The 19720-nt window shown below is 41.0% G+C and overlaps 1 protein-coding gene across 8 annotated transcripts in view; it reads left to right on the plus strand.

Moving 5' to 3' along the window:
- Window positions 1-16447, plus strand: part of ZBTB38 (zinc finger and BTB domain containing 38) — a 36830-nt gene extending 20383 nt beyond the window's left edge. For 6 of the 8 annotated variants that reach the window (XM_088061101.1, XM_014256177.2, XM_014256180.2 and 3 more), the window contains one exon: window positions 10682-16447. In XM_088061101.1, coding sequence (XP_087917227.1) covers window positions 10682-14257 — 3576 coding nt within the window. In that variant the 3' untranslated portion in view covers window positions 14258-16447. Of the gene's footprint in view, window positions 1-4655; window positions 4757-4948; window positions 5021-10681 lie in introns of those variants that run through there. The other 2 variants (XM_088061100.1, XM_014256181.2) reach the window with 2 other exon arrangements.
- The last annotated feature ends 3273 nt before the right edge of the window (window positions 16448-19720 follow it).

Below are 19720 nucleotides of genomic sequence, written 5' to 3' on the forward strand. Positions count from 1 at the left end.
TTATGCAACATCACATGCTATTATAAAGGCTTTTGAGTGAATAAGAGTTTGGGAAATTATTAAGGAGAGGCAAGCCAACTGTTGGGGTTTTAGTAGTAGTAAGTAGTAGTAAGTAGTAGTAAGTAGTAGTAAGTAGTAGTAAGTAGTAGTAGTAGTAGTAGTAGGAGCAGCAGCAGCAGCAGCAGCAGCAGCAGCAGCAGCAGTAGTAGTAGTAGTAGTTATTCTTGACCCCCACCTGAGCTGAGCTCAGATATGAGCAGTTCACACTGATGGCAGAGCAAGCATCACAAACCACAGCTGGAGCCATCATGGTTTTCTTTGTGCTGCCAGTGCTATCTGCTTTTGCTACAATCCTCCACTGCATGAGCAGAGGCCCTGCTTCAGCCTTTAATCTGGAAACATGGAGTATGATGGAAAAGGATGAGTAGGGCTTGGGCTGGGCCCCTTTGGTCAGCACAAAACCGAGCATAAGAATATTTAAGAGCATATTAAATTCCTATGTGTCCGCTAAGTTGTCACAATATTGGCCACACTGAAGTGATGACTCAGAGAAATAGCTATCACTTGTATGTTGGTTTTGTTTTACCAAAACAACAGCAAAACCAAAAATATTCTACAAAATTTTAAGAAATACTGCAGGCCAGTGGTGGCCAATTAACAGTTTGAAGACCACTTCTGGTTTCCAAAATGGCTGTGCCCAGCCATCTGGCAGACCAACTGAATGAGGTGTTTGCAGGGGTAGGGATTGAACTCTGTTTCATCCAGTCCATCGTGATTTGCTACATCAGCTGTAGTAAAGGGCAAGAACAGCTTCATTGGCCTGGCCCCCCACATACCTCACCCAGAAGAACAACAGCACTGAGCCTGCATTGTGAATGCTGGCTCCCATATTCAAAAGATGCTTCCTCTGACAATTGGAAAATGGAAGCTGAATTCAACTACTTATACTTTACCTTTCTGATTATGGACAGGCAAAAGGATACCACATAGTAATTGTTCTGAATGAACAAAACCTAAATGTTTAATTTGCTTCTTTGTTTAAAGCTATTCAAATGTATTAATCACTACATTTGTCAACAGTCATCAAAAGAAGAATTTCTGTTGTTGTCACTGTCTGCAAACATAGCTTCATGTTTGCAACTGATCTCTGTTAGCTAAGGACTGATATGTCCTACAAGTGTAGGCAGCCAGAAAACGGCTTGTCAGCAGCACATTAAAAAAAAAAGACTTAAGTGGAAAATAATACTAAGATTGTTCGGAGATAGCAAGATGTAAAATCAGCTGATTCTTAGTAGCAGTTCAATATAAGCTTTTGTATTTTGTGCAAGAGAAGAATTTGGATTTATATTATTGTTGTTTCATTTTCTTTTATAGACTAGTGAAAGAGAAAAAATGTAGTTATACCTTTAAAAATTGCTTGTATGTGTTCTGTTTAGTGTTAATGAGACTCTGATTAGGCCATGCCTAAATTTTAACAAGGCAGCATTTCTTGGAGAAAGACTTGGTTCTGTACACGTGCACAGCTTACACAGTTTGAGAGCCAAGTGAGTTTTCCCAGGTTTCTCTCCTCTCCACCAGACTTGGAAGGGCAGGGGGCTGCTGTAGGTGTTCTAACTGGGCTCCTTCTCCCTCCACTTGATGCTGAATAAGATGAAAAGGGTTGCACATGGAACTCTTTCCCTTGCTCACAGATCACAAAGGGGAACTGAAGTCAGGGCTGCTGGGTCTTTGCTGTGCCCCACTCCTGAGTGAAGGGTTGGCCTGCCTGAGGGAGGAGGAGCTGTGTTTCCCTCTCAGCAGCACCCCTGGCTGCTCTCACCGCAGCAGGGAGAGCAATGAAGACGATAGTCTATCCAAGCGTTTTTCTCATGGATAGGCTTGTCTAGGCACTGAGAAAAGCCAGTCAAATCCTTGCCAAACTCCTGTTGCTCATGAGGAATTTGCAAGACTGAGTAATGCTCTATATGTTTTTTTCTGCTGTTGCTTAAGAACTGAAAGTATTTGACTGGAGAGGAATATTGGCATATTTTTTCTTGAAATACTCTTACGGAAGGAATACCACATGCCATGAGTTGCAGAAATAAGATTATCAGACTTCAGAAAAGCACCCCAACACCACCATTTCAGTAACCTTGGAACTGTTTATAGAGATTTGCTAAAAATTTTCTCTAGATCTTGCAGTTTTACCATATGAGAAATAATCCACTGCTAAACTACTTGGACTTCCTTCTAAAAGGAACATGGTATTTGTGTGCTGTGATGTGCAATCATTTATACATTTAATAGGAATTGGTACATATACTCTAGCAAGCTTACTATTTCTAAAGTACATCATTAGTGTTGTACTGGAATCAGGGCTGCAGAGCAAATGGATCTTGTCCGACTTCTTCCAGGTATCACCGTAGTGCATTCACAGGTCTGACTCCAGCACGGGTGCCTCCATTTTCTTTGCATGCAGCTGGTTTTACATGAAATATTAGAATGATTATGTAAAGTCTTGGGTGAGGCCTAGCCTTAGAAAGAATTTCTTTTTCTGAAGAATATTTTTAACACACAAGGAGCTAATGGGACTGTGAATTCCCAATAGCTCAAATGATATATAAATATATAACTATATATATGAGGAAATTAGCACCTTCAATTACACTACTAGTCATAGAAAAGGTGATTCTTTTTTTCTTTTTTTAGTGGATGAGCTAAAGGTTCCTTAAGAAAACACGCTATTAAAACAAAACAAAACAAAAAAAAAAGAGAGAGAGAGAGAAACCTTGACTCCTTTTTGCATTCTACATATATGTTATATTGTCTATAGACATTAAAACTGCCAAAACATGCAATGTTAAAGTACAAATAAATTATTGTCTCTAAATTGGATGGATCAGCTATACAAATTATGGTTATGCATCTGATTTTCAAAACAATTTAAAATAATCAATTTTAATTAAGATTAAGGGGGAATTAATAACCTAATCTTCCTTAAATTTGTTTCAAGATGCTTGTTCAGTACGGCATTTATTTCCTTTAAGGGATTACAACAGGTTTAATTTAATCCATTTTATTGTATTGTTACTGATAACACATTTGTCACAAATACATTTTATAGCACTTGTGTCAAAAGTACTCATTAATAACATATACATATCTGAAACAGTAATAAAGGAAAAACAGCAAATAAGCAACAGGCAAAGTCCAAGATTAAAAGTAACCTACATGTGAGTATGAAACTTTGCTTATCCATTATGTAGGTTGGAATAAAAATGAATGTTGGGAAAATATTGGGACACACTCTGCCTTTGCAATCAAAACCACTGCATTCAATTATTTGTTCCCCTCCCACAGCTGTTGGTGAACAGCTACTGGTCATCTCGTGACTCTATTTGCCATGAGATTAAATAAATAGTTTTTTGGTGGCAGAGAGTCCTAAACCAAAAACATATTCATTGCTTCAGTAGGTGAACTTATAGGTTAGAATTCCAAGGATCCAGAATTACAAAAGGAATTAAACTTGTCACAAAAATGCTCAGTTTTCCAAGCTCATCATTTCCAAGATGAATTTTTAATGTGGACTGTATAAATTAGTGGAAGATGTGTGTATAGATAAGTCACTGAAATTGTTACAATTCCCTGACAGGAAAAAAAATTATTTTCATAGCTTTTAACGAACCAAGAAAGCACTGATAGTTCCAAGACAGAATGCTGGGTGGAAAAAAAGACTTCCCCTCTTTATAATATATTCTGTACATTATGTTGCTATAAAGCAGTTTCCTGTGATGATAAACAGTGTTTATCATGAAGAAGTTCTACCAAAATTCCAACTTCCAGTCCCTTCAAGTGTGACAATGATGGAATAGTTCATACTTCTGGATTTTTCTTTTTTTTGGTCTAAAATTATTCAGTTACAGTTATTCAGTGCTTTTAATGCATAGGTTTAGGATTTGAAAATAAAGTTTCTGTCCCATGAAGCTTTATACACAATACCTTGTAAAAATAAACATAGGTTAGCCTTGGGACAACAGCAAGCTTTAAGACAAAAAACAAACTCTTCATTTATGTAACAGTGTTTTCCACCTGTCTCAAAGCCCAGTTTTTCTCTTCTGAGAAAACAGACTTTGCTGACTATTTGCAGTGAGACACTGTCTGGGAAGGACTGTACCACATGTGTTGGAGCCTCTGGACAGACAAAATCAAACTCTGTCCTTCTTTATTTAAGTGAATGTTTGTTACTACTTGGGAAGTACTAATGGTAGTGTTGTACTTGTTTCCTGAGGCAGTAAAAAATATCAAGAAACCTAAATTATGAGTAAGAATACTGCTTAAAACAAATTTCCTCATATTATTCGAGTTTCTATATATGCTTTTAAAAAATAATCAAATAAGTGTAGATTTTACTATAATTCAGTAAATAAATGTAACTCATTTCAGATATTTTTTTTTTAAGGATGTTTCATCTCTGTCTTCTAGAGGAAAGTGGCAGAAGGTAGCGCAGAGCTAGCTATGCTCAGAAACACTTTCTCTTTCTTCCTGGCAGAAAGGCCTGGAAGGACGGGCAGGCATTGAAGCCCTGTGTTAGGTCCAAGAGGAATTCTCAGGGACGTGCACAGCACTGCATTTGATGGCCGTGGAGCAGGCGCCGCGTGCTGGGAGCGCTGCGTTTCCTCGTCGTTCAGAACGTACAGCGGTTGCCTATGAGCAGCTTGGCGGAGAGGCCCAGGCTCGCGCTGGCCGCGGTAGCTGAGCACGGGGCGCTCGCTGCGGAGTAAGGACAGGGAACACGCGCGGCGGCGGAGGGCGCGGGCCCGGCCCTGCCCGGCAGACCTCGGGCAATCCCATTGCCGGGATCGGCACAGCAAAATGGCGGCCGCGCCCTCCGGCCGCCGCCGGGCCGGGACCGCGGCCCCGCCCGCAGCCACCGCCCGCCTGCCGCCCGCGGAGAGCCCGCGGGCCCGGTGTTAATGGCGCGGGGAAGGGGCGCTGCTGCGCGCGGGCCGAGGCTGCGCCGGCGGGGACGGAGCGGCGGCAGGTGAGTGGCGGGTCCCGCGGGGGGGGGCGGGCGGGGTCCGCGGCACCGCCATGAGCGGGGCGCGACGCGGGGCCCGCGCGCGGAGGGCCGCTCGCAGATGCACAAACAGCGCGTGGCCGCCGCACCGGGCCCCGCGTGCGCGCAGCTGGCGCGGGACGGGGAGGCGACTGCAGCGGCCGCCCGCGGGCCCCGCGTTCCCGCGGCCGCGCCGGCCGGAGCCCGCCGGGCAGAGCCCGCACCGTGCTGCGCGGGACGGGACGCGGCCGGCACTGCGCGGGGCCAGCGCCCCCCCGCGGGCGGCGGCGGCCGGGCCGAGCCGGGCCGGGCCGGGGGAAAGCCCCGGGGCTGGGGAAGCCCATCCGCGGCGGGAAGGGCCGTGGTGGTGGTAACGGAGCAGCCGCGGAGTGCCCAGGCACGGGCTCGTCCTACGTTTCCGAGCGAGGCGCTCCCGAGGCCGCACGGGCTGTTCCGTGCGGTGGGAGAGGTCAGGGGAGGCGTAAAGTGGGGAGCGAGGGAGCTGAGGTCGGGATGCTAATAGTGGGAAAGAGTCCCAGCTCTGAAAGAATGGTTCGTCGCGGGCCATCAGAGGTCTGTTAACACTGACACTCTTAGGCTAAATTCCATCACCGCACCCCAGCCCCCAGGCTGTCTGAATTGAAAGAGGAAAACGCGGGGCTGATAAACATTTAAAGTAATGCTGTTCTATAGCAACAGCGAAGGAAGGATGGGAGTAGCGAGAGTCCAAAGAGAGTTTCTTAATGAGACTGAAGAAGTAACGCGTAGCTCTATAGAGTGAGCGCTAAGCTACACGCTTCTGCGAGCTATTGAAAGTCATTAGGCATCATTAACATCATTAGACACCGTGAACACAGCCCTGCATGCCCGAGGTTGCAGGGAGGCTTCAGCACCCTGATCCAGGCAGCCCTGCTGCTGACATGGAGCTGGTGAAATGATTCCATAAAAAACTGGGCAGTCACCGTAACAGTGATGGTTGGACAGTAGGTTTCCAGGTAAGCAAGGATCAGAGATGGGGGGGTGGGGGGCGCACTTGTTCGGGGGTTTGTTGGTGATGCCTGACTCCATTTCGGCTCTAGAACAAAAACAGCATCCTTTTAGAGACTTAGATACAGGTGAATGTTCCTCCTCAGCTGGAGAAGCCTGCTGGAAATAAAACAGACTTCAGAGTACCTTTATGGAATGGGGTGAAACTGAACATAAGGAAGATATGGAATGAACATATTTCCGTAGTATCCTGTTGATTAATAGCAGAATATATTAGCACTTTAAAATCCCAGTAAGAAAACAGTTTTCTCTGGAGTTTACAAAGTAAGAAAAGGGAGAATTCTTACTATGGTTCGTCATTTATCTAGTTGGTTTTGATCTTACCTGGGTAGTAGCAACTGCCCCTAATGCTTTGGAGTTTTTTTGTTATGCCAAGCTTGTCTTCCACATTTAGCTGACTGAAGTGGAATAGAATAATCTCATGTGTAATGGGGTATTCTTGCCTGGCAGTGGATTTCAAAAGATCAGCAGAAGTTAAAAGAGTATTCCTAGATTGTAATAGTTCGCTTTGGTAGTAAAAAATTAGTATTTTGTATTCACGGGCCAGTAAAACTTCTTGTGAGCTCTGTGTTGATTTCAGAGTAATGTTAATATAAAAATTAACAGTAGATTCTATGCTCAGCTGTGTCCACGTAGAGCTGGCTTCTCTGTTTATAATTAGCAGCATCATCTGTGAGGCATAAGTAGTTAAATTTGTGTTTGGATGCATCAATCTCTGATCTTGACATTAACTTTTAATATTACTTATTTTCATTTGTGATTGTTGTCCTGGAGTGGTGTTCTGTTGATGTCAGAAAAAGGTACTGTTATAATTTAATAAACGTACTCACCATAAAACTTAAGTTTCACATGAATGTTTAAATCTTACTTTTCCAAGTGGTTCAACAACTTGTAAGGACAGGTTAAGTCTGTTACTATTTTTGCAGAAAAATTGCAAATAGTACTGTAACTCCCAACTAAAAATTCTGCTGTTCTGAACCTGAAGTTATTTATAGGTGTACCAAAGACCATTAGGTAATGATAAATGATACAAAAGTACTGTTCAGATTCCTAAGAAATTATTTATGTCGGGATTGAGACTAAAAACTATGAAATTAACAGACAGATTTGTGTAAAAGAAAAGAGATTAGTTGGCTGAGGAGTTTTGCTGCCCTTTAATAGGTCAAATGGTATTTACGTATGTTTTGGGAAAAATTTACAAATAAAACTAAAACTTCTTCCGTAACTCAATAATAAAAGTTATACAGAAGAATAATTAAATTCTGGATGGACTTTGCGGTGTTCTAATGAAAAATATTTAATACTAACACATCTGAAAAGCACGATCTCTGTGTGTCTTGCTTCTTGGTAGTGCTCCCTTAGAAAGTGAAGAGCAGGTTTTCATTTTACAATATGAACCGCAAATGGAATGCGAAACATTCCTAAAATACTCCATTTATATGTATGTGCTAGGTAAGGCATTTGGATTTTATAGCATTTCAGACATGTTTTTACAAATGCAGGAAGCAAGACAGGTGAAATAGAAGGCAGTAGAGAATCATTACAGGCGTGAATAAATGGACTATTTGAGATATATGTAATTGAGAAAAAGAAGGAAAAAGCGTTGCCTCTGGAAACTGATTTGCTCTGGAATTTTTCTGTATAACTTTCTAATGAGGTATCTAGCTTGTGGTTTAGTACACAGAAAAAAAAAAAAAAAATTAAATGACCAAATAGCAAATGGTCATTTCTACAGTGTTGACACAAGGAATCTAGTTTAGTATTTTATTGAGCATACCAAATTATCCGGGACTGCAAAAGCTGTCAATCTATGTACATGGCAATAGAAATTTAAAATACTCACTTTTGTCCTTAGGAAGATAAATTTTGAAATAATTAGTTGAATAATAAGACTTGTACCAAACCCACTTGGGTTTGTATGTCTCTCAGCATGGCAGTAGCAGTCTGATGCACTTAGCAAACAGTCTGTCAGATGATGTGTCTTTGAACTAAAACCAGCTGTCTCCAATAAAGAAACAGAAAAAACACAGGCAAGTTCCTGTGGGGCAGTTCACTGGGAGGTAGAGTTGACATCATTTATTTCCTATACTCAGGAAATAACCCTATCAATAGCTCCTGTTGTGAAATGTTTTTGATGTCTGACAGTTGGTTTCTAATTCCACATCACATGAAAAAGTCAGATGTAATCTCAGACATTGTCAATGAGAAAAAGGAATCAATTATGGAATAGCGGCTGCTTGCTGGAAGAAAAGAATTGTCAGTATGTTTTCTGTAGACTGGATATGCCAAAAGCTATCTACAGTTACATCTGGGTTTTCAGGTACAGATACAGATTTCAGATATAGTTATGTGCTTTGGTTGGGTATCTAACCACTGAATTTCAGGTTGCCATTCCAAGTGAGTAAATATCCCTTATTTTAAGCCAAATTAGTGTAATAAACAAACCCACCATAAACTATGATTTTAAGATTTCAAGGCACAAAACATTGTATCTATATTTACAGCTGCTGAGAGTGATCAAATAATCAAAATAATATTCATGTATGTTTCTATCATTATGATACTGATTAATTAATTTCTTGACATCCATGGCATATCATGAGAAACATCAGAGGTATTCTTTGTGAATCACAGTTTCATTTTGAATTCTGTGCATTAAAAATTCTCAGCCATCAAAGTCTATTAGAAATTTTGACTGTTTGCATAAGACAACACCTTTCCTGATATAATCAGTGGCCATGCTGCAAGGTAAAAAATTCACTTCCAAGTTTCACCTGTAATGTACCAAATTACAGTCTTGTTCATAGTGTGTTGGGTTTGTCTTCACAGTAAGGTTGTTGCTACTTTTTGTGTAATTTGATTTGCAGGGAAGTAGTTTATGGATTTGTGATAAAAGTGTCCTAAGTGTAATTAGATGAGTTAGAGCAAGGGTGTATGGCTTGTATTACTTAACTTTGTGACAAAGACCCTATTTTCCAGAACAGATTACTTCCCAGTATTTTGGGTGAATGAGCCAATGTGTTCTAAATGGCCATTTCTGTTTGCCTAGTGAATATGGGTCAAACCTTTATTTTGCCATTTGGATCAAACCCATCTTATATATTGGCATTCGTAACATAATGTATGTGAGGGTAAAGGTCATCATAAAATTTTTAAAGGTGAAAATTAAAGTTTGGAGCAGCAGATGGAGTGTTTAGAAGGTTAATCCTAACTTAGAGTATTGTAATATTTTAGCCTGCTTTACAAAATTTCTGTCAGTAATATTCTTTAAGGTGCATTTTGCTTCTACAAGTTTAAAGAAAAGGGGAAGAAGTGATTTTTTTACTGTAGTGATTGGTAAATACCACTAGCACAACTATTTCATCGCGACTTGAAGTCAGAAATGGACTAGTAGTAGTAGTTCAAAACACTACTCCAGATGTGGAGGAAAAAAGGAACAAACCTCATTATGTGGTACAGATCTGAATTTGAGAAAAACCATCTGGTGAAGACAGAGATTTTCACCAGATACAAAATCCAGTTGGCAAAAATTTTCAAAATTGGAATTCAACTGGCAAATTAATCCATTTGTTTCAGAATACTTTTCATTCATATTTAGCGTATTTTTTCTTAATGGAATGAACCAGTATATTCATGTATATTCATGTAACAGCCTGGCTAATCTAAATAGTTATTGTCAGTATTAAACTTCATTATTATTTATTAGCAGTTATTTAATGGTATTTTTTATTGCAATTGCATCATACTATTTGAAAGAAATTAAGAACACACTAATTATAAAGTGTGAACACCAAATCTAAACTATAACTGAAGGGAAAAAAACCTCTTATTTTCTACTTGTTATTCCATTATTTTCCACTTGTTTTGCTTAGAACTTTTCAGTAATTTTAAGGTAGTGTAAATTACTGTGTGAATTTAATCACTATTCAAAAAATACTCTGTTCACATATAAGTGTTACAGATATTTCACTGTTGTCTACCAAATTGTGTTCCTAGTGCAATCATTTGCTTATAAAGCCTTATCGTGAAACTGAGACTCTCTTGCTGTGATTTAAATATGAGCCTAGTAAGGAGATCAGATGCAGCTGTGTTGTGAAGTCGGTGTCTGACAAACAATCCAGAAAGCAAAGTCCTCGCTCTGCACAGAACCTCAGCAACACGGCCTTCCCCTTCTGGTGTGCCAGGTCCCTCCGTGGTATGCTGGTGAATTCTATCCAGGCTTCCGGGAGTCCTTCGGGGTGACCCTGAGCAGCTGCACCCACTCGCATAGCAAAAGCCATCGGCTGCATTCCCAGTGAAAGGCACAGGATGGACAGCAGGTTCAGCTGGGAGGGAGTGGGAGGGACCCTCTGCCTCCTGCTGAACAGCTACTGGTGCTCCTGCCTCCTTGATCTGAACAGACATTTACTGCAGGGGTGTTTGCACCAGAGAATATAAAAAAAAAATGTAAACCTGAAATACTGTGACAAAATTTTACTCATTCTTAAACTTCAAAAGTTAATAAACTAAAAAAAAAATAAATAATATGGAACTATAAACTTAATCTGTAACTGAAATGGATGAAAAATGCCTTCTAATTTTTTTTTTTTTTTCTTGTAGATGACAGTCATGTCCCATTCAAAGGATCTCAAGGACGACTTTCACAGTGACACTGTACTTTCCATTTTAAATGAACAGCGCATTCGGGGTATTTTATGTGATGTCACCATAATTGTGGAAGACACCAAATTTAAAGCCCATAGTAATGTGCTGGCAGCTTCAAGCCTTTACTTTAAAAACATCTTTTGGAGTCGTACTATCTGTATTTCAGGTCATGTACTGGAGTTAGATGATCTCAAAGCTGAAGTGTTTACAGAGATACTGAATTACATCTACAGTTCCACAGTAGTTCTTAAGAGGCAGGAAACTGTAACGGACCTTGCAGCTGCAGGGAAAAAACTGGGAATATCATTTCTAGAAGATCTTACAGATGTAAATTTTTCAAGTTCCCCCTGTCCCTATTCATACTGTGTTAATGAAAAAGGGACTGTCAAAGAGGAAAAACATGAAAAGCGACATGAAGATTCTGCTGTGACAAATGGACCACGAATTACAAATGCATTCTCAATTTTTGAAACAGAAAACAATTTGTTTTCTCCCCTTGATTTGAGGGCCAGCTTTAAAAAGGTATCTGAGACAATACAAGCTCCCAACATCGGCCTCGACAGAAGTGATGTGTGCAAAGATGCTGAGCCAGCCAGTACCTTGGCTGAACACTCCTATGCAGTTTCTTCTGGGGGTGATACTTCACAAGGAGCACCTTTTGTTGACCAGGACAGCAGCCCTTCATACCAGGTGAGTGAGGACCGCTATGAAAATCACCAAGCCACCCCAGTCATTCAGCAGGGAAAACAAGCAGGTAGTACTCCTAAATCATCCTTTAAGCCCCAGGGTACTGGTTTGGCTGTAGCAAAAGTACCAGCCTCTACCGTAAGCACTGCAGAAGCCCAGCATGAAGCAGTTACTGATCAGACAATTACTTCCTTTCCAAAATCTCAAAATAAAGCAGATTTGCATGTGTCCAGAGAAGAGGAAAACACTTCTGCTAGTGTCTCTGCATCTGGGGCGACTGTCACTCCACCTGTTTATAGTTGTAACTGTTGTGCAAAATCATTCAATGACCGGGTGTTACTCACTGCTCACCTTCAGCTCCATTCAGAGCATCAGGAAACCTTCATATGCAAATACTGCAGCAAACAATTTGCAAATCTAAATATACTGGAAAGTCATGAACAAGTCTGCATGAGATCAAGTAACTTAGCGGCTCACAAAGGAAATGAAAAAAATTTTGCAGATAACTGTACTGCTACAGAGGGACGGAATGGAAGTTCCTATGCGAACACAGAGCCTCTGTTGTCTGAAAACAGCATCACTGATTGTTCTAATGCAAACTGCACTTTACCAGAAACGGATCATTTGGTTAAAGTCGTTGATGGGCAGATATTATACACTTGCGTTGTTTGCAAGCGTAGTTATGTCACACTGTCCAGCCTTCGAAGACATGCAAATGTGCATTCCTGGAGGAGAACATACCCGTGTCACTACTGCAATAAAGTCTTTGCATTAGCTGAGTACCGCACCAGACATGAGATCTGGCACACTGGAGAGAGGCGCTACCAGTGCATTTTCTGTCTGGAGACCTTCATGACTTACTATATACTGAAAAATCACCAGAAGTCTTTCCATGCAATTGACCATCGCCTATCAGTAAATAAAAAGACAGCTAATGGGGGTTTAAAACCAAATATGTACCCATACAAACTGTACCGACTCTTACCTATGAAATGCAGGCGACTGCCTTATAAATCCTATCGAAATTCTTCCTATGAAAATGTTCCAACAAGTACCCAGGCTAATGAAACTGCTTCTGCTAACTGTTTCATTCCAAGTTCTCTTAGCTCTGAGCTACCACCACTGAATTTTCAACATAGTATAATGTCAAACAACAGAACTCTAGCCTTGGATACATCTTCATGTAATGATAAAGCATCTTCCACAAATAATCAGAATTCTTCCTCTTGGGGAGTAGGTATCTTAAATTCTGACCTGCAGAGAGACTTTTTCCCAGCTGAAAAAAGAGTTTCCACCACTGCAAATGACTCAGGTTCGCAGGAGTGTGATTCCTCAGTTGTATCTTTAGCTAACATGAATGAAAATTCAACCTCTGTCATCAGTTACAGCAGTTCTGCACCCTCTGTTATAATGCACAGTAGCAGAGTTTCATCAGTAATAATGCACAGTAAAACGGTCACTTCCATAGAAAACAGTAAGACAGAATCTTCAAATAACCTACCTAGTCAGTCAGTAAGTGATGACTGTAAGTATGGGTCAGATAATTATGGGAAGTGCATTACAAAATCAAAAACTATTAAGGAGAAAAAGAAAACACTGCTGTACAAAAGAGCAGAAGCAACTGAGGATGCGCAGCATGTGACAGGATCTGGAGGTTCATGTAGCAAAACTACAAATACTGTCCAAGAGTCCAGTAAAACTGAAACATACATTGCAAAGCCTGCCTTACCTGGAACATCTGCTGACAGCAATGTCGCACCTCTTTGTCAGATAACAGTAAAAATCGGTAATGAAGCCATTGTAAAAAGACATATATTAGGATCTAAGCTGTTTTGTAAAAGGGGCCGAAAATCCAAACACGAGTCCAAACAGGACAGTCTCATTGAAGAACCAGAAATGGGGGTAAAAGAAAAAAGCCCATCTAGACTCTACAGCTCAGAATGCCTGGAGCTGACAGAAATGTGTGATGATGTTAGTGACCAGGACTCCAGTGATAAACCCTGGAGACCTTATTATAATTACAAACCAAAAAAGAAATCCAAACAGCTAAGAAAAATGAAAAAGACCAAGTGGAGGAAAAAGCATGGAAGCAAGAACAGTGGTATGGAAAGCCACAACACATGCAGTCGAGAGTATGCGCTCAGGAATGCTTCTGAGGAAAAGGCAGTCAGCCAGGAGGAGAACACAGAAATGCCTAATCTTCATTGTGAGCTTTGTGAAAGAGACCAGTCTTCCACAGCGGAAGCTCAAGAACATGTACACTGGCATGTAGCTGCTTCAAAGCCTTACATTTGTGAATTATGCCAAAAACAGTTTCAAAGTCCATCCACTTTGAAAATGCATATGAGGTGTCACACTGGGGAAAAGCCCTACGCTTGCAAAACCTGTGGAAAATGTTTCTCAGTTCCTGGGAATCTACAGAAACACGAGCGCATACACCTGGGTGTCAAAGATTTTGTCTGCCAATACTGTAATAAGGCATTCACTTTAAATGAAACACTGAAAATACATGAAAGGATTCATACTGGAGAAAAACGCTACCACTGTCAGTTCTGCTTTCAGAGCTTCTTGTATCTTTCTACCAAGAGGAACCATGAGCAAAGACACGTACGTGAACATAATGGAAAAGGATATGCTTGCTTTCAGTGCCCCAAAATTTGCAAGACTGCAGCTGCTTTGGGAATGCACCAGAAGAAACATCTATTCAAAAGTCCAGGCGCACAAGATAGAAAAGAACAGACTTGCAGTGAAAGCACTAAACTTCTGGAAAATTCACATTTCCTTGGCTCAGAAGGAAGCAAAGTGAAAAATACACAAAATGTAACTCCAGAAGTTATAATCTGAGTGACAATTGTGCAAAAGGAAAGAAAAATCCAAAACTATATATTGGATAAGATAAAGATGTATTGAGTGGAGAAATGTATCAGTAAGGTCAAATTTCTTCATCTAAATGTGTGTCACTATATGCAAAAGAAAAAAAATAACACAGAAAAACTACTATTTGCAATAATACAAATTTAATTTGGAACACCCAAAATACTTTTGCCACAACAGACTCTAACATAGAGAGAAAGAAAAATGACCAACCCAAACCCTTCTACTTAACTTTACAAGAAACTAGTCATTGAACTATTTTACAGTTCTGGTTTTGAGTCAGAATCATTGGAAGCAAAAGAAATAAGTAGGTTCATAGTGTATTCTGTAGAAGGAATTTTTTGCTGCAGAAACCATATATTGCTTTTTTTTTAACAAAAGTAATGTGTTTATTAAGGAAATAATTGTAATCTTGTGTATTCTAAAGTGAAGGTGGGAAGTGTTTCATGGGCTTGGGTATGCCGAAGTACATTTGAGTTCTGCCATGCTTTTCTGTAACTCAGCCTTTACAAAGCATATTCAGGAGTTTAATCTACTCTTTTCCTTTCCATATTCAGTTTTGTAGTTACCATAATAACTGTTAAGTCTGAGTGCTGGTGTGAGAAGTATTCCAGATTTATATATCTCTGAAACATTTAATAAAGGTTCAGTGGAACTTGCTATAGCCAGTCTTCCAAACTGCATAAATCCCCATGTCAGTGGCCTGGTGAACTCTTCAGGTGCACTGATCTAAAGAAAATTGTTCTCATGAAACAGAAGTCTTGTATATAAATGTCCACCTCCTGGTGGGACTGCAACTCTTTTAGAAATGCAGTTCTTCTCAACAGAAGGACATTTAGACAGAATTTTCCTCCTCATCCTGGAATAATGCCTGAACACAAATAATAGAGCAACTCCCCATAAATACTTTGATTTTGAGAGGAGTAGGTAAATAGGACTCCTGCTTCCATACATATCCCTGAGGCTATGTCCCTTCGTGTAAACAGGTGTAGGGCCAGTTTGTGGGGCTCCCTGTCATGTCCATGCCTTAAATGCAACGTTTAATCTTCGGATGTCCCTTCTCAGTGATCGCACCAACCATTCCAGCAGTGTCCTGTGGCCACAGCAGAGAAAGGCTGGGAGCAGGCTGCTGGAGGAAGGAGTGTTGGCCTTCCTGCCTCCCTCATCCTGCCACACCAAAGGGTTACGGCAAGCCTTGCAGCTGCACAGTTAACTAAGGACTGGGAGAATGGGCTTCTGAAAGACAGCACCAAAATATTCCAGTTAATATCGTTTTGTGGAAGTGTGATTAATTTTAACTGAGATGCTTAAAAAAGTCCAAGCAGGTATATGTCTGCAAGTTGCATTTTATATGATAGGGCTCTGTTGTACTGTATCTGCATTTCCAATAGTCATGTATGTTCATCCCTGTGAAGTGTTAAAACATTAAGTCACAACAAGGGTTAGTTCTTGACTTCATTCTTTGTGATGGTTCACAATTTGTTACTTAACCTCGTCTTCTTGAATATTTTAAAAGAAACTATAGCTTGGGTACAATAAAACTACAATTGAAATGATAATACAGTATTGATTGAAGTAATAATACAGTCCACTTACTCTATCACTGGTGAATGCTATGAACCATTTGAGAAATTCTGGTTTCATGGCAGCTTTGGTTCCATTTAAATAAGGATAATAGAATAATAAACACAGGAAAGTTTCAAAGAAAGTACACAAAGATATCTTGTAAGTGGATTTGTATGGTGATAAATATAGACCAAAGCAAATAAGGTAGAATATTTATAAATACAAAGATAATTTTACAAATATTTTATATAACTGTATAGTTCATAAGAAGAATATTGTTAGCTTGTGTTAGGTTTGGGGGGGTTTGTATATTTTGATAAAAACACGACGACTTTGTAACTCTGTATATTCTCTACAGTTTATAGCAAAGCAGTTTTAAGATGGCAATGTCATGTTTATAGTTCAGTTGTGGCACTTTTACTACAAGTAACATGTTGCAGTAATGAATCAAGTATTAATGACCAAATTAGAATTAAAGTAAGTGTAAGAGGAGGTAAATACTATACGTTGTCAAAGACTGTAATTTGCTACATAATTGCATCTGTATTTTTGTTTAGAAGAAAATATTAAATGCAGATGTTAAGGATTGATAAAGAGTCTAATTTTATTTTTAGAAAGAGTGATTATAACTCTGTTTTTGCTTAATTAAAATAACATATTCCTATTTTTCTGTAAGTCTCTCCATTTTTTAAATTGCTTTAATACTTACATAATCTATATGATCCACAGATACTTATCTTCTAATAGTTATTTCAGTGGAAGATTAAGCAACACAGTTACCAAGTAGTCCCTTCATTAAGGTCAGAACAGTGAATGGAGAACATGCCACAGCTCAAGGGAAGTGATGGTATCTCCTGGTATCATACAGGGTGAGTGCAATGCAGAACAGAATCTACCTGCTCAGTGTTTCAGAGGGCTGGAAACACGGGTGAATTGTGTTTAATACTTTGCAACATCTTAAACGTGTTCATGAGGACCTGAAACTTGAAAAATTCTTTTAAATTCTGCTAGTAACCTTGTAGTATAGATTGTGTATTTTACACACTCTACTTTTTTGGTCTTCTGTCAAGAAACATAGTTCAAAATGCAAATATCTAATTGCATATGAAAATATGAAGATACATACAAAATAGAAGACCATGCGTATTCAAAGTACTTCCCCCTTCAGCTAGGTGTCACTCGTCTGTAACCTTCATTAAAAAGCAAACTTAAGCTAAATTATGCAGGTCATTTTGGGATGGTTGTCAGGAGAGATATATAACTGAAAAAAATAAGTTTGTTAATTGCAATACTTTTTTTTTCCCTCTATTTGAAATGCTAATTAAAAAGACAAGTGGATGATCATGAAGTTTATGCATCTAAACAAAATGTTAGTCCTCATTTATAATACACCCAAAGTTAGAACAAATGTAGTAAATGATGTTGCTGTCTTCTGTGGAATGAGATTGCATGACAGCTAAAAGATGGGCAGAAGCATTTGAAGGAAGTCACTATGTGTTATTGGTATTATTATTCATTCTAAACTTCCTTAATACTGCAGCTATCACTGACAGTTCAGCACCTTGGCTGTGAGGTTCTCTCACAAGAAGCAAAGATCCTCCACAGTACATCCGCATTGTTAAATGAAGAAATCTTTCCTGTAAATTTGCAACACAGCACACCAGTGTTTATTTTAACCATGTCCTTAGCTGCACAGATCTACCTGTTATACACATACTCATAAAATGTAAATTTAAAAGAGGCCAAAAAGGAGTGTTATGCAATTGAAACAGTATTCTGAATATTGTATGTTCGACTTTTAAAAGTTTGCTTTTAAAAGCAAAACTTTTTAAAAAGTAAAACTATGTCAGGAATCAGACAGTAATTGATTGAATTGATAATGCAGGTCAGTGCTTTAAAGGAAGCTGATGGTAAATTTAAACAGTAAACCCCAACCATAGTTTTAACATTTGAGAGAATATGGAGGCAGTAGAGTCACTCTACCTTCCAGAGTGTGGCAATATACAGTTCAAGCATACGTCTCCATTCTCAGGGTGCTGCCCTGCAGCTTTCCCAGATCAAAGCTCCAACTCTGCCCAGGTGAGCCTCAGTTCACCAGCCACCAGCCAGACAGGGTAGCCAGCCTAGACAGCCAACTGTAGATAATCAAATCCTCAATTTGTACTGTAGAGGAACCTCTCATTTCCAACAGGTTAAAATTCAGCTTATGCAAACTCATGTCTTTGTCAGGTTTAGGTTTTGCATTCACACAAATCCACCTGTTACTGGTGTGATGAAGTTTTTTCCCCACCACTGCCCTGCTTGCCTTGAAACACACATCTGTCCTTCCTCAGCCATAATGTGGAGGGTGGGGATGAGGAAGGAATGTGCTTGAAGAAGCAGTGAGGGACAAGTTGGATGCAGGAAAAGCCATCAAGAAACAATGACAGATTATATGGCTCCATATAATATCGTAGTGATAACAGCAAGATTTGTGCAGGAGAAATAAATGCCCAGGGCACCACAGCAGCTAGAGACAATGACACGTGCTGGCCTGCAACTTTCCAAACCTTCCAAATTCAACAGCGGGACTGAAGAGGACCTTTATGTGTAGAATGAAGAACCCTAGTTCTATACTGCTTCTTGAAATAGCTTTAGCCAGCTGAATTACCTGTGTTTTAGGATATGTCAGTCACTAAAGGCTTTCACCAGACTCAGTGCCTACAGGGTCTGGGAACAGATGCACCCTCAATTTGACCCGGAGTGACACCAAAGTGGAGGCGTCACCTTGCAGCCGACGGCTTGGTGGATTGTGCAGGCCCAAGACAGACACCCACCACCACTGCAGGATCGGGTGAAGTCCCAGTTTAGCCAGATCCCAGAGTTTCACATTAGGATCCATGTCTTCAAGAGTCCATGGTGGAAAATGTGATGCAAAGGCTCTTCAGTTATTGATGAAGGCGAGCTGCTGCAGCCTACAAATACCTCTGTGTGACTGGGCGCTGTGTGACTCCTGAGGGATTCATAGCCTGTGGCATTCCACAGGCAGCGTGACACCTGCTCCTGGGGGAGTGCTGGCAGCCGAGCCATTTCCTACTCGTTTCATGGCATTTCTCACACAGCCGAAGAGCTGAACGTGAACTAGTGACAGCAGAGGAGTTCTAATGGAGCCCGTGACGTGCTTTGCACAGGGACAGGCGCTTGGCACACCAGAGACCAAAATGGCCGGACCTGCCACTCGTTCCATTTAATGTGAACACCTGCAACATGAGCAATCTCAGCATAGAGAACACAGCGCTCAACGTGCCGGGCCGCCGAGCTCTCTACCCCGGTGGGAGGCACAGAGCCACAGAACCAATTAGGCTGGAAAATACCTCTGAGATCATCGAGTCCAACCTATACCTGATACCACCTCGTCAACCAGACCCTGGCCCTGAGTGCCACATCCAGTCTTTCTTTAAACACCTCCAGGGACGGTGACTCCACCACCTCCCTTGAGCAGCCCATTCCATTACCTAATCACCCTTTCTGTGAAGAATTTCATCCTAATGTGTAACCTAACCCTCCTCTGGTGCAGCTTAAGGCTATGTCCTGTCTTCCTGACTATAGAGCAGGGGAAGGGGCGGTCAGGGAAAGCTCAGAACTGGCCGAGCTCCCACCCCGGCGCCCAGCGCTGCGAAACCCCAGGCCAGCGGGAGCGCGGGGTGCCGAGCCCCGGGTGGAGCCGCCTCAGCGCAGCGGGAGCAGCCGCCCCAGCGCAGGCGCCGCGCCCCCCGCCAGCCCCGGCCGGTGGTGCCCGCGGGCGGCGGGGGCGGGGCGGGCGGAGGGGCCGGGCCGCTCCTTCCCTCCCTCCCTCCCTTCCTTCCCCCGCGGGGCTGAACTGCGCAG

This window comes from Pseudopodoces humilis, chromosome 11 (genome assembly GCF_049639895.1).
Source record: "Pseudopodoces humilis isolate 2021_Gansu_Grassland_sample_001 chromosome 11, ASM4963989v1, whole genome shotgun sequence".
NCBI classification, from domain to species: domain Eukaryota; kingdom Metazoa; phylum Chordata; class Aves; order Passeriformes; family Paridae; genus Pseudopodoces; species Pseudopodoces humilis.